This window comes from Emys orbicularis, chromosome 23 (assembly GCF_028017835.1).
Source record: "Emys orbicularis isolate rEmyOrb1 chromosome 23, rEmyOrb1.hap1, whole genome shotgun sequence".
Taxonomy (NCBI): Eukaryota; Metazoa; Chordata; order Testudines; family Emydidae; genus Emys; species Emys orbicularis.
This window is the reverse complement of record NC_088705.1, coordinates 9,431,131-9,443,500: the sequence shown is the minus strand read 5'-3', so window position 1 is coordinate 9,443,500 and position 12,370 is coordinate 9,431,131. Positions and strand designations below refer to the sequence as shown.

Sequence of the window (12,370 nt, the reverse complement as noted above, 5' to 3'; positions counted from 1 at the left end):
AAGTCAACTGAAGAGGAAGTTAAACCAGTTGTAGAGTGCATTTGGAATTCATCTCAAATCTTAACCAGCTATAAAACTGGCATCAAGCATCAACATGATTAAGTAGGGATATAATGAGCAGTATCAGCAATAAAGCTGAAAGATTTTAAACAGATCAAGTAAGAATGAGGCTTGGGAGGACTACTAAAAACCAAGAAACAGCAAGCTAACAGAAAAAAACTTGAGAGGTAAAAAGAGTTAGTGTCAAATTGCAATGAGTACTTTGATTAATAAAGAAGATTTTAATATATGCACGGTACAAAGGGTAAAAGACCTGATCTATTCAAGAAAGATTGTGAAATAGGGAATAGGTAATTAAAAAAATGGAAATGCAGACTTTTGACTGTATTTCATAGAAAAATAAAAGAGCAAGTGCTTCTCTAGAAAGTTGACCGGAAGATTTAGGGGAACACAGTACACTTAAATTGTAGTGAAGTTCTTTTAAAATGTACAGTAAATCCTGCAATACAGCACAGAACTATCACACTTGCACATAGTACTGATGGAGTCCTAGCCTATCCGGGTAATCACAATACTTCAGAAGCAATGATCATTTTAGACTGTGAGATTGCACCATTGGCATCTGAAGCTTCACTTGCAGTACACAAGCACAAAGCTGCCAGCAACTGTGCCAGCACGCCACGCTACACAGCACTTAATCATGGCCTGAAGTAGCTTCAAATTGGACATGAGGAACCAGACTAAATGGGAGGAAAAAGAAGGAAAATAAAAAGGAAGAAGCAGAAGAGCAACTGCTGAAAATTGGGGAGAGGGAAAAAACAAGAGGAGACCAGCTCAAAGACCGAGAGTTTAATGGCCCTTTCTTGAAGGCCTGAGGCACAAATAGCTGATTTAATGTATGGAATGAACACTAGAAAAAGCACTGTATGTAGTACAGTTACATATCACTAATTCCATATTTTAAAGGCCTTAAACATTTAAACTAATTAGTTAAGTAAAAGAATATTGCACACGTTTTAGTGTGCAAACATAGTATTCAGTCAATGAGACAGGAAGTTTACATTTTCACATGTAAATTACAATTTGACAATTCTGATGGTCTGTTCTACAAGGTAATTATGCAGAAATAAATTCCTTTCCTGTTGCCTAAAATATATAGATTGTGGGGCTCCACAACATCTGTAAAACTGAGAAACAGTCACTGCGGAGAGATGAGAGAATCACCAAATTTTAATTGTTCCAACTGTCTAGCATGTACTCACTAAACTTTACAGCTTCCAATCAGTACCTTAAACTACCTGAAATTTAGGTACGTATAAGTACTAACCACCATGTCCTCTTCAGAAATTTGGAAGGATAAATAGCATCATTTCATGTTAAATCTTTAACAAAAATTCAAATGCATTCCAGATGAAATTTCATATTGAAATCTAATACCTGTCTGAGTGTTATCATAAAAGGTTGGGTTTATCTGAATATCTTTATAAAAACAAACATAGGGACCATTGTACCCATCTCCTCAAAACTAGCTTACAGTCCTTCCTTTGATGTATTCAAAACTTTCCATTTGACCATTACTTAATTTTACTTTTAGTTTAGTCTTCTCCAATTTCATCCCAGATATTTAACAGTTAGGTATTATTATTAATGTTCAACCACCAAATCCAGGAATAACCATAGGCTATCATTGTTTGTTTTTGGTAACGTCTAGCACCGAGGGGTCCTGACCCTCGCTGGGAGCCTTCAGATGCCACTGGTATAATAAATTAAAAAATAGTGCAAGGCACATTCCAAACTACCAAGATAGAGTCCTGTCTCAAATAACTCAGTCTAACAGATACAGACAGTGGTTAGTGAAAGGGGAACAACAAATAGAGATTTTTAATAAAAGTCAACTAGATTCAGCATAGGCAGCAGGGCAGAAGTGGGTCTTTAAGGGGAACTTAAGTGTGAACACAGTAAGGGGCCTTGCCAATGAGCTCAGAGAAGTTAAACCATGAACAGGAGCCAAATGGAGAAATATTCAGTGTGCAACAATTGCTAAATTCATTAATAATTTTGCAAAATCTTGGGTTGCTGAACTGGTGTAGACATAGTCAAACAGATTAAAAGCAACAATTTTGCCTTTTGAACAGTAATGGCTTCTCTTCTTCCTTTGTGTATGTTCTCTTTGCATACAAGGGTAAACTTCACTTTACCAAAAATGCTGCTCTGAGCACTTAGGTGAGCAGGAGTCTCATAAACGTCACTTGGTTGCCATACAAAATTGAGGAGACAACATTGCGTTATGGAGGTTTTTTGTTTTTAATAGAGTCAGGATGCATTCAGTGGTCTGTTTGTTTCACCTATCAGCTTTGGGGGCTTCATTTAATCAAACACAAAACCTACTAAGTTATCATCCGGATATTATAAAATGATTATTGCCATTTTTTAGGTGGGTCACAGATATTGCTTACCAATCTTGAAAGTTTAAGAACCCTGTCAAATCACATCAGAGACTACTTACATAATATCATGATATACTGAACTATGAGTGAAAATGGTAAGAGGGAAGGGAGACAAGAGAAGGGATGAGGAAAAAGGAAAGACATTCCATATAAAGCACTTCTTGCTGATTAGGTTATCAAAGAAGCAAACCCTCCACACTAGCTTACCCTACCTCTTCCTGGAATAGCACATTGAAGCTGTCTGAATTTTCAGAACAGAAAATGTCAATATGAAATGAAAACCCTAAGTGTAAAACAAAGAATTCCACGAGAAACAATTACTACAAGAAATGTGATGCTCCGTATTGGAGATATACCTACAGCTAGCATAGCTGTGTACGATTCTTTTGAAAAAGCAACCACCCACCTAATAATCCATCCCACCTCCCCCGCCCCAAATCTGTTCAGATGTAAGAAGGTATATAATGTTGAATCTCTATTTAAAAGCAACTGATCGTAGGATTAGAAGGGTCTGCCTACATATAACTATTTTCCAAGCGACTGTGCTCCCCTAAATATTATCTTATAAACAGAAGATGAAATTACTTCGTAACTTCCAAATGGTATTTTGCTCAAGAATAGACACTCTGAAGCAATTAATAAATATTTTGTTATTCTACTACATTTAACATTGTCCTTAGATTTTCCATCAATTTGACATGAACAAGAGACTAAACAGAGAAGTAAGCAGTAACAAATCTATATTTTTCTGAAAAATTTGGTTAAGAAATTATTAAATTAGCAAACAAGTGCCAGTATATTATTTGTAAATAAGATTTATAGGTAAGGGATTTCAGATATCAGCCAAATATAGAAATACAAAGGAACCCTTTTCTAGTTACACTATTTCTCACAGAACAACTTTATTTTAAGCAGAGGGTCACTATAATCAGAATCACAATTTGCATATTGAAATTAAGTAAAACTCTGTGGGAATTTCATTATATCAGAGTTCACTATGAATTGGTTCCCTTTTGTAAAGCTAATGTTGATATTATGCACATTTTCTCAGATCTTCAACCTACTGCATATACAGACCTCAACTGAACTAGAAATAGAAGTGAGATATTATCACAGCTCATGATTTTCAACAATCAGTGTTTCAAGTCTATCAATTTCTCTCTTACTCAAGAATTGTATGATTACTGTGTACCTGAATTTGACAGCCCTCTCTTACTAGCTCAAAAACGTTGTTTTCTCCTAATTGTTTAGGGCTTTAGTTGACAGTGTCTTGTCCACTAAGGAAGCTACCAAGTTTAATACTCAAATAAAGTATACCTTAAATTAACTGTGCTCTTTAAAATACTCTTAAGATTAAAACATGTTTTAACAAAACAGCTGTTCAAAAAGATGTTCTATGGTGTTTTGCTGTGTACCATATATGGAACATGTCAATGCATGCAGTTATTTCACACAACATAAAAGTCAGGTGCCTTTTGCCATCTAAGTAGTACAGATATTCTTGTAATCTCCAACTTTATAAATGAATTATTATTTAAAGTTAAAGTTTAAAATAAAACTAGTGCCATTTATTTAACAAGTCAAGACTCATGCCATTATATGGAATGCAAGCATATTCAGAACCATTCTTGACCAAATTATCTACCTTTATTTGTTTAGCAAGTCTTTTTCTTAGAGTTTCTCACTGTTTCAGCTCCACAGTCAGAAGTTCTAATGTGGACAAGGTGCTGGCAGCTGCTGGCATTTTTTTACCACCAAGTCATCTAGATTTACTCTGAGCAGTAATTACATGACTCCATATGAAAAATGTTCCAATCTTTTCTACTAGTGGTGCAGCTCCACAATTTTAATAAAAATTTTAATAAAAAAGTTCTGTGCAGACACAGCTCTTTAGTATATATGGGTTATGCCAAAGGAGGGCAAACGCACCCTTATCAGGGAGGAAGGGGGACCAATACATAATTTGTGGGGGAGGGGGAAGTACCATGGGCAAAAAATACCTCCTGACAACCCCCTCACCCTCAAAAAAGAGTGTCCAGCAGTTACTCCAAACCACCAAAATATCTAATACTCTAACCAAATTCTCCGGTCATTCAATTTTTGCCCAAATATATTGATAGTACTTGACTCTATCTCAAGTGGAAACCCATTCTACCTATTCACCATTCTCTCTGTAAAATCATATTTCTAGCGCGCGCACACAAACACTAATGAACAAAAGCCAAGATATGCTACTGTTTACAGTAAAACACCATCAACTGATCTCTCAATCTGAGATTTTCTTGCTCTTGTTTTAATATATGACCCACGTTTATCACCAAAAAACTCGATGAGTTTAAAGGGACACGTGAACTTGCAATCTAGTAAATTTTTAAAAAATGAGTTAAAAGTCAGTGTCATGGACTGTACCTGAGGCTGCTGCCATTTTTTTTTATTTACCCAAGCATACCTTCTTACATTTTAAAAATGTCTATCTACCCTGTTGTGAAAAAAAAACCCCACACAAACAGAAGAAACAGTGAAACTGACTATAAAAGCTTATCAAAAGCACAAATAAGCTAAAAAAGAAAAATAATTTCTCATATTTTTCAGTTACACTAAACTTAGGTGTTTCTTATAAGATTTCATACAGAATTATGTTTTTAAATTGACAGTCCCTTTAAAGAAAACAATTTGCACTAATTCGGATTAAAATAAGCCAATTTACTCTTCAAAATGCTTCTTTAAAAGTCCTATAAACTTCTCTGAGTATAAGATTATCATAGTAGGTGATATGTCAATTTCACTTCTTTCTAGCTGAGGTTTTATACCCTACATAAAAACCTAACTCCTTAACCTTGCTAACATGTTAGATGCTGCTGTCCGCCAAAACTTTGCATCCACAATGCCACTCATGCAAATTCATGCTGTCAAATCGCTATGGCAAGTTATCTACAATGTTACACTTCTTGAAGTCACATTATTCTGCTCTGTTTGAGATATGTGGGAGAACTCTCCCAAATTGTTATTTCTGAACCGGGCAGTCCTCAAGATACGCACATTATGCTAAGCCCCTCACTACATCATGTAATGCAGGAGTTCTCAAACTGGAGGTTGGGACCCCTCAGGGCGTCGCGAGCTGTCAGCCTCCACCCCAATCCCTGCTTTGCCTCCAGCATTTATAATGGTGTTAAATATATAAAAATGTGTTTTTTAATTTATAAGGGGGGGGGGGTCACACTCAGAGGCTTGCTATGTGAAAGGGGTCACCAGTACAAAAGTTTGAGAACCACGGATGTAATGTTCTGGAAGGATAAATGTGAGGGGAAGGAGTGGAAAAACTCTAAACAAATCTCCTTCCCCAAGTTGCTTCCTTCAATTAGCACCAACAGGACCTTGGCCAGCAGCTCCCACCCACCCTCACCCCGGTTTATACAGAAAGATAGGGTGTGGGGAACCACTACACAGAAACAAAACAGCATCTCAACTAAGTCTGTAGAAGGACAGGGGGAGGGTAAAGGTCTCGGGCAGCTGTTGAGGAAGGGAAAGGGGGTCAGGCCCTGAACAGGAAGAAGAGGCAATGCGAGGGGGACTTTGAGGGGAAGGGAACCTCTGAGAGGAAGCATTGGGGGTGCTCTAAGAAGGGTCTATGTGTGGGGGTGGGGGGAGTTATGAGAGGTAAGGGGACAATGTGAGTAGAGAGAGAGGCCCTGAAGGGAGGAGCATGGCTCTGAGAGGAGACAATTTGTGAGGGGGGTGGGCATGAAGAGACAATGTGTATATGTGGGGGCTGGGAGGAGGTGAAGTATGGAAACCCCTGAAAGGAGGCGATGGGGGAGGGCTGAGAGGAGGCAGTGGGGGGGGGGGCCTGAAGGGAGGCGATGGGGGAGGGCTGGGAGGAGGCAGTGGGGGGGCCTGAAAGGAGGCGATGGGGGAGAGCTGGGAGGAGGCAGTGGGGGGGGGCTGAAGGGAGGCGATGGGGGGGAAGGCAGTGGGGGGGCCCTGAAGGGAGGCGATGGGGGAGGGCCCTGAAGGGAGAAGGCGATGGGGGGGCTGGGAGGGGGCAGAGGGGGGGGCCCTGAAGGGAGGCAATGGGGGAGGGCTGGAAGGGAGCAGTGGAAGGGGACTGAAGGGAGGCGATGGGGGAGGGGGCAGTAGAAGGGGGCCCTGAAGGGAGGCGATGGGGGAGGGCTGGGAGGAGGCAGTGGGGGGGCTGGGAGGAAACAGTGGGGGGGCCCTGAAGGGAGGCGATGGGGAAGGAGGCAGTGGGGGGGGGGGCCTGAAGGGAGGCGATAGGGGAGGGCTGGGAGGAGGCAGTGGGGGGGGGCCTGAAGGGAGGCGATGGGGGAGGAGGCAGTGGGGGGGGGCCTGAAGGGAGGCGATGGGGGAGGAGGCAGTGGGGGGGGCCTGAAGGGAGGCGATGGGGGAGGAGGCAGTGGGGGGGGCCTGAAGGGAGGCGATGGGGGAGGAGGCAGTGGGGGGGGCCTGAAGGGAGGCGATGGGGGAGGAGGCAGTGGGGGGGGCCTGAAGGGAGGCGATGGGGGAGGGCTGGGAGAAGACAGTGGGGGGGGCTGAAGGGAGGCGATGGGGGAGGAGGCAGTGGGGGGGGCCTGAAGGGAGGCGATGGGGGAGGGCTGGGAGGAGGCGGGGGGGCCTGAAGGGAGGCGATGGGGGAGGGCTGGGAGGAGGCGGGGGGGCCTGAAGGGAGGCGATGCGGGACTCGCAGGAGACATTGGGCGGGAGGGCTCAGCGGTGGGATGCGAGGCGGAGTCATTCGGGCTCGGCATGGGGCAGGAGCGCGCCAGGAAACCAACCGGCCGGGCCCAGAGTGCGGCCTAGCGGCGGTTGCCGAGCCGGCCGGGCCCCAGCTGCCCGCGCTGAGGCCGCGGGGTGCGAGGCGCCGCGAGCCGGGCGGACGGAGGGGATGTTCCGTCCTGACAGGCCGCGTCCCTCGGGTGGGTGGGGAGCGAGCTGCCAGGGGGAGGGGCGGACACTGACAGGCCGGGAACGGGGATCCCGAGGGGCGGGGGAGCGAGCGGCGCTGGGGCCGGAGGCAGCCGGGCCGGGGGAAGGGTCCTGCCGGGGCTAGTCGGAGCGGAGACGGCGCGGGGCGGGAAGGGCCGTGAAGGGGCGGCGGGGTAGGAGCACCCGCGGCAGGGGGAGGGGACGCCCGCGGCAGGGGAGCGGGGATCCGGCCAGTACCTGCCGTAGATGCCCTCGGTGATGCGGTTCCGCTTTAGCGGCCGCCGGAGTTTACTGCAGTCCGCGCTCCGCCGCTTCATCCTCCCGGCCCCGCGCTCGCTCGGACCCGCCTGGCTCACGGCACCACCATTCGAGGCCGGGGAGATTTTTTTTTTTTCCCGCTCCCCCCCCCTCCCTTTGGAAACAAAGAAATAAAAATAATTTCAGGGCCGTCCCTCCCCGCCGCGTCCCCGCGCGCTCACGCCGCGCCCCCGCCCCGCCTCTTCCGACCACATCCAATCCGAGGATGACAGAATGGGATCGACGGAAGGTCAAACCAATCAACGACAGCGAGGGTCGGACGGACGGGCAAGAGAGCCGATCAAAAAGTTTGTCCCGCCCCTCCCACGACGTTCTGGTCGCAGGCCCGCCCCAAACTCTGAGTGACGTCTCGCGGAGAGAAAGAAGGGTGAATTGACAGCACACCCTCCAATTACTTGAAGAGATTTTGTTCTCACCCCACCCACCCGGGCGTTCGCACCAGGCACGCGCCCCACAGTATGAGTGATAGCAAGGTTGACCAATCAGAGATAGAAACAAGAGTGGGCGGGACATTATCCATTCGGAAACGGACAAAAAGAGGGATTATTCTATCTTTGACTGACATTATAGTCCCACCCCCACATGTTTTGATTGACAGCCTCACCGACTACTAGGCTATCAGGAACGCGAGAGCGAAATCCCAGTGTCCAAAAGTAAGAGGACACAAGGGCCTTTGTCCCGCTCCGTCTGTCTCATAACGCAGCCGCCCAGGACGCCGCGTCGCCCTGTCTCTAGAGTGACTGACCGACAGCTTGACCAATCAGCGAGAAGAGAAATCCCTGGCGAATGACAGCTGAGCCGCCCAATCCCTGAACAGGGAAGGGGGCGCATCCAGCCCTTCCAACTGTCGGACCAAAGAGGGGACCGTGGCTTATAACAGGCCAATCAAAAAGGGACGGGGACCAGGGCCTGGCCAATCAGAGGTTACCTCCCTAGGCTTGTTGGGCCATAGGACGAGCCTTGAAAGGGTGGCAATTGTCTGGCCAATGGGAGGTCGGCAGGAGTGGGCCTGGCCCTAGGTTAGTGGTGGGGTGGTCTGGTAGGCCTGCCCAGCCAGTAGAGCCACCAGTGCCAGGTATCAGCTGCTCCTGGGCTCAATGCCGGTGCTGAGGGACCCCGCCAGCCTAGGGAAGCAGATCAATGGGGGGGGCTCTTGCTCAGTGGTTTGAGCATTGGCCTGCTAAACCCAGGGTTGTGAGTTCAATCCTTGAGGGGGCCATTTAGGGATCTGGGGCAAAATCAGTCCTGGGTCCTGCTAGTGAAGGCAGGGGGCTGGACTCAATGATTTATCAAGGTCCCTTCCAGTTCTAGGAGATAGGATATCTCCATTAATTTATTTATTTTATTTTTATTCATTTATTTATTTATTTAAAACCCCCCCGGGGGACCTTTCCAGTTGTTTGTAAATCTGCCCGGACAGAGAAAGGAGGCTCAAAAAAGAGACAATGTCCAGAAGAACCCAGACGTGTGGTAACCCTATCCATGGACGCGCCGGGAGCTGAGGGAACCCCCCTTTGGGGGCACTGGGCGTGGCAGAGTCAGGCTCACGCTGAGGCCGGAGATGCTCTGATAATGGTGACAGGCCAAGCGAATGGAGCAATATGGTGTCCCCTGGGATGGGCCTGGCCCACATACTCCTGTTATCTATACAGAGACAAGGTGAGGTAATTACCTTGCCTATTTTATTTCTCTAATATTCTGGGACTGGCACGGCTACACCTTATTTGTACAAGCGTTTCTAGTGCTCCCTAACGGTAACATCTGTGCACCACAATACCCTGATTTCTCTGCAGGATTTGGAAATCACCGGGACTTTCCCAGGATTTACGCTGGGCTGCTGGCATATTGAGACAGGATGTGGGGAGTTCACTAGCAGCTTGGGTAGTATGTCTATATTGAATAAAGCTGATAAGAATGAGATGAGAAGGAAGTTATACCAACATGTAGGATGTGATGCATTAGTTTTCAGATGGGTAAATTCCCAGTCCCCTTTGCTTAGTGCATATGTCTTTCCCTCTTGGCCATTCCATTGTTAACTAGTGTCAAAGATACTAGCAAATGTCTGTTTGGTTAGAGCAAAAAGACTGGGAGTTGGGATTACTGGGTTCTGTTCCTTGGTCTGGGTCCAATTCTAAGGCCTTGACTGTGAAGTAAGAATGGACTTAAATTCAATTGATACAAAAGACTTTTAAAGCAAAATAAGTGTCCACACAAGCGGGTGTATCAATTTAACTAAATCAGTCTCTAATCTCACAACTTTATTGTGCAGTCAAGACCTAATTGAAGTCCAGATGCTGCCCTGAGATCTGTCTGGGCAGGTGGCTGGGTGAAGGCGGCTCTCTCTATGGAGCTGCTTGCAGGACTGGGGCTGTACTGTGCATTTTGGGTGAGTCTCTTAAATGTTGTGCCTCCGTTTCTCCATCACTAAAATGGAGATGATAATAACATTTGCCTAAGCACTCAGGCATGTTGACTTTGACATTCTTGTGAGAGAAGTGCAAAGTATCACCTTCCGTGTGAGCCTTTCACAGACTATGTGAAAGTGATCAGTATACAATGTGAGCTCAGTCTGCAGAGAGACTGTCCCCTCCTTCTCCTCTGAGCTGGGAACATTTTCACATAATAGCCAAATCAATTTTAAATCATACATTCCAAATGTTGCCTTTCCTTCCCCCTTGCTTGTCTTTCCCTTCCTGTTCGTCACTTTTACATTCTAGATACTTTACTTTTCTGATTTGACCTCCCCCCATCTTTTTCTCTTCACTGTTTTGTTTTGTTTTTTGTATTCTTTGTCCTTTCTTCTCATCTCTCCCTGCTGCCACTTCTACTCCCATTCTGTTTTGATGGGTCTAGAGTGTGCTTGGATCCTCTGTCCTGCTAAAGGTGGCTGATGAGAGCACTTTGGGAGGATTTGTGGATGTCAGTGAATTTGCCTGGATCACCTGCCAAATGTGGGTCAGGTGGTGGCTCTACCCCTACAATTTCCTAGAATTTACAATGTACATTTGCCTGCCTGGTATTTTTTTCTTTGCCAGTAGGTGGCTTTCTCCTCATTCATATACACTGCTTCTGTCTCTTGGGCATAGGTATGCAATATTATCACCTGCACCAATTTCACCAAAGAAGAACTTTACACACCTCCAAAATACCCTCAAGCTGCACACTACCACTGCCCTTTGGAGATGCTATTCCAAGCTGAGCTTCTCAGAAACTTTGCAGATGCCATTTTTGTGCTGCTTTTCAGTCTCTTTCAGCACCTCATGTGCAGCAATGAGATGCATAGAGTCTGATCTTGCAAGGTTCTGAGTGCTCTCAGTTCCTGGTGAAGTCTCAGTTTCTCTGATAGCTACTTCTCAAGGAATTGGGTCAAGTATTAATGAAATTGTAAGATCTTTGTGGCAGGGACCATGTTTTTGTTCTGGGTTTGTACAGTGCGTAGCACAATAGGGTCCTAGTCTGGTCATCCTAATTATGTGGCTAAGAGGCATTGTCTGCTTAACTTTGATTGTAAAATCCTTGAGGTAGGGTCCATCTCATCCACCTCATTCTACAGCACTGAGCACGTTGATGGCACTCAGTACATAATGTTGCTCCCCTGTTTGACCTGAGCAGTTAGCCAATATTAGGGGTCTTGCAGGTGGTTTCTGTTGGGAGAAGAAATTGATGACAGTTAGTATTTTTTTTAATGCACTCCCGATTATTTGTAAAGAGTGTACACTAAGTCCTATTTTCCTGATCAGAGTAAGAATCAAACAGGGAACCAATTCTTTGCTCACAGTTCCAAGCCCCTTTTCAGCAAGCACTTAACCTCAAAGCTCTCTTAGCTTTATCTCAGGGTCATGCTACAAGTGCTTCCCTGCTGCCTTCTGTGGTGTTTCAGCTGCCTCTGTTACTCTCACACCTCTCCAGCAAACAATATCTAGTCACCAGTGAAAAACTTCCACTCAGATAATTCACATTCCTCACTGGTTTTGCAGGTCATCTGTGTTTTGGGTAGTGGCTCCTATTGTTTCAACTATTCCATATGGGAGCTTAATTAATTAATTGTTGCTACCCACCAGCTTCAACATGGTTTCACCCAACCCCCAGCATAAGGGGTGTTAGCTCAGCCAAACTCCAACTTGGATAATTATCATGTTAAGTCTCCTTACATTCCCCTGCAGGACCATTGACTACTAGTATTGTTCTTCACTTCCCACCCTAAGCTCTTGTGTTCAACAGTTGCCGTGTTTCTTCCTAGAGGTGGCTGCATTTTTGTGGTGGGAGAATTGATTTGCGTATGTGTGCCACTAGATTCTTAAGCAGTGTGTAAACCATGGTGGGATCATTTAGGATGAATGACAGTCAGTGGACTCACACCTTTGGAAGTCGTTATTTCACGGTGCATTATTACTATTGGCTCTTGGACTACTGCATAATAAGGTGCAGGTTACTGAAAGATGTGAAAAGCATGTTCCGATTCCAGACTAGTCGATTTGTCCATCCATCACACCCAAACAGTCTTCAATCAAGCAAGGTACAGTGCTTCTTTGTGAAAAGGAATATATTTAAAGTCTGTCGAGAGCTTATAGAAATTTTATTTCTAAAATAGGCAATAATGACCCTCATTTCTAAAGTATTCCTCTTTCCAATACTAACAGTGGCTTGTTGGTCTAGGGAAG

At 45.4% G+C, this 12,370-nt stretch overlaps 1 protein-coding gene across 1 annotated transcript in view; it reads right to left on the bottom strand.

Annotated features, from left to right (window-relative positions):
• Positions 1 to 7,786, bottom strand: part of MACO1 (macoilin 1) — a 50,500-nt gene extending 42,714 nt beyond the window's left edge. The window contains exon 1 of the mRNA XM_065421651.1: positions 7,629 to 7,786. Within this exon, the coding sequence (XP_065277723.1) occupies positions 7,629 to 7,708 (80 nt within the window). The 5' untranslated portion in view covers positions 7,709 to 7,786. The remainder of the gene's footprint in view (positions 1 to 7,628) is intronic.
• Between the last annotated feature and the right edge of the window lie 4,584 nt (positions 7,787 to 12,370).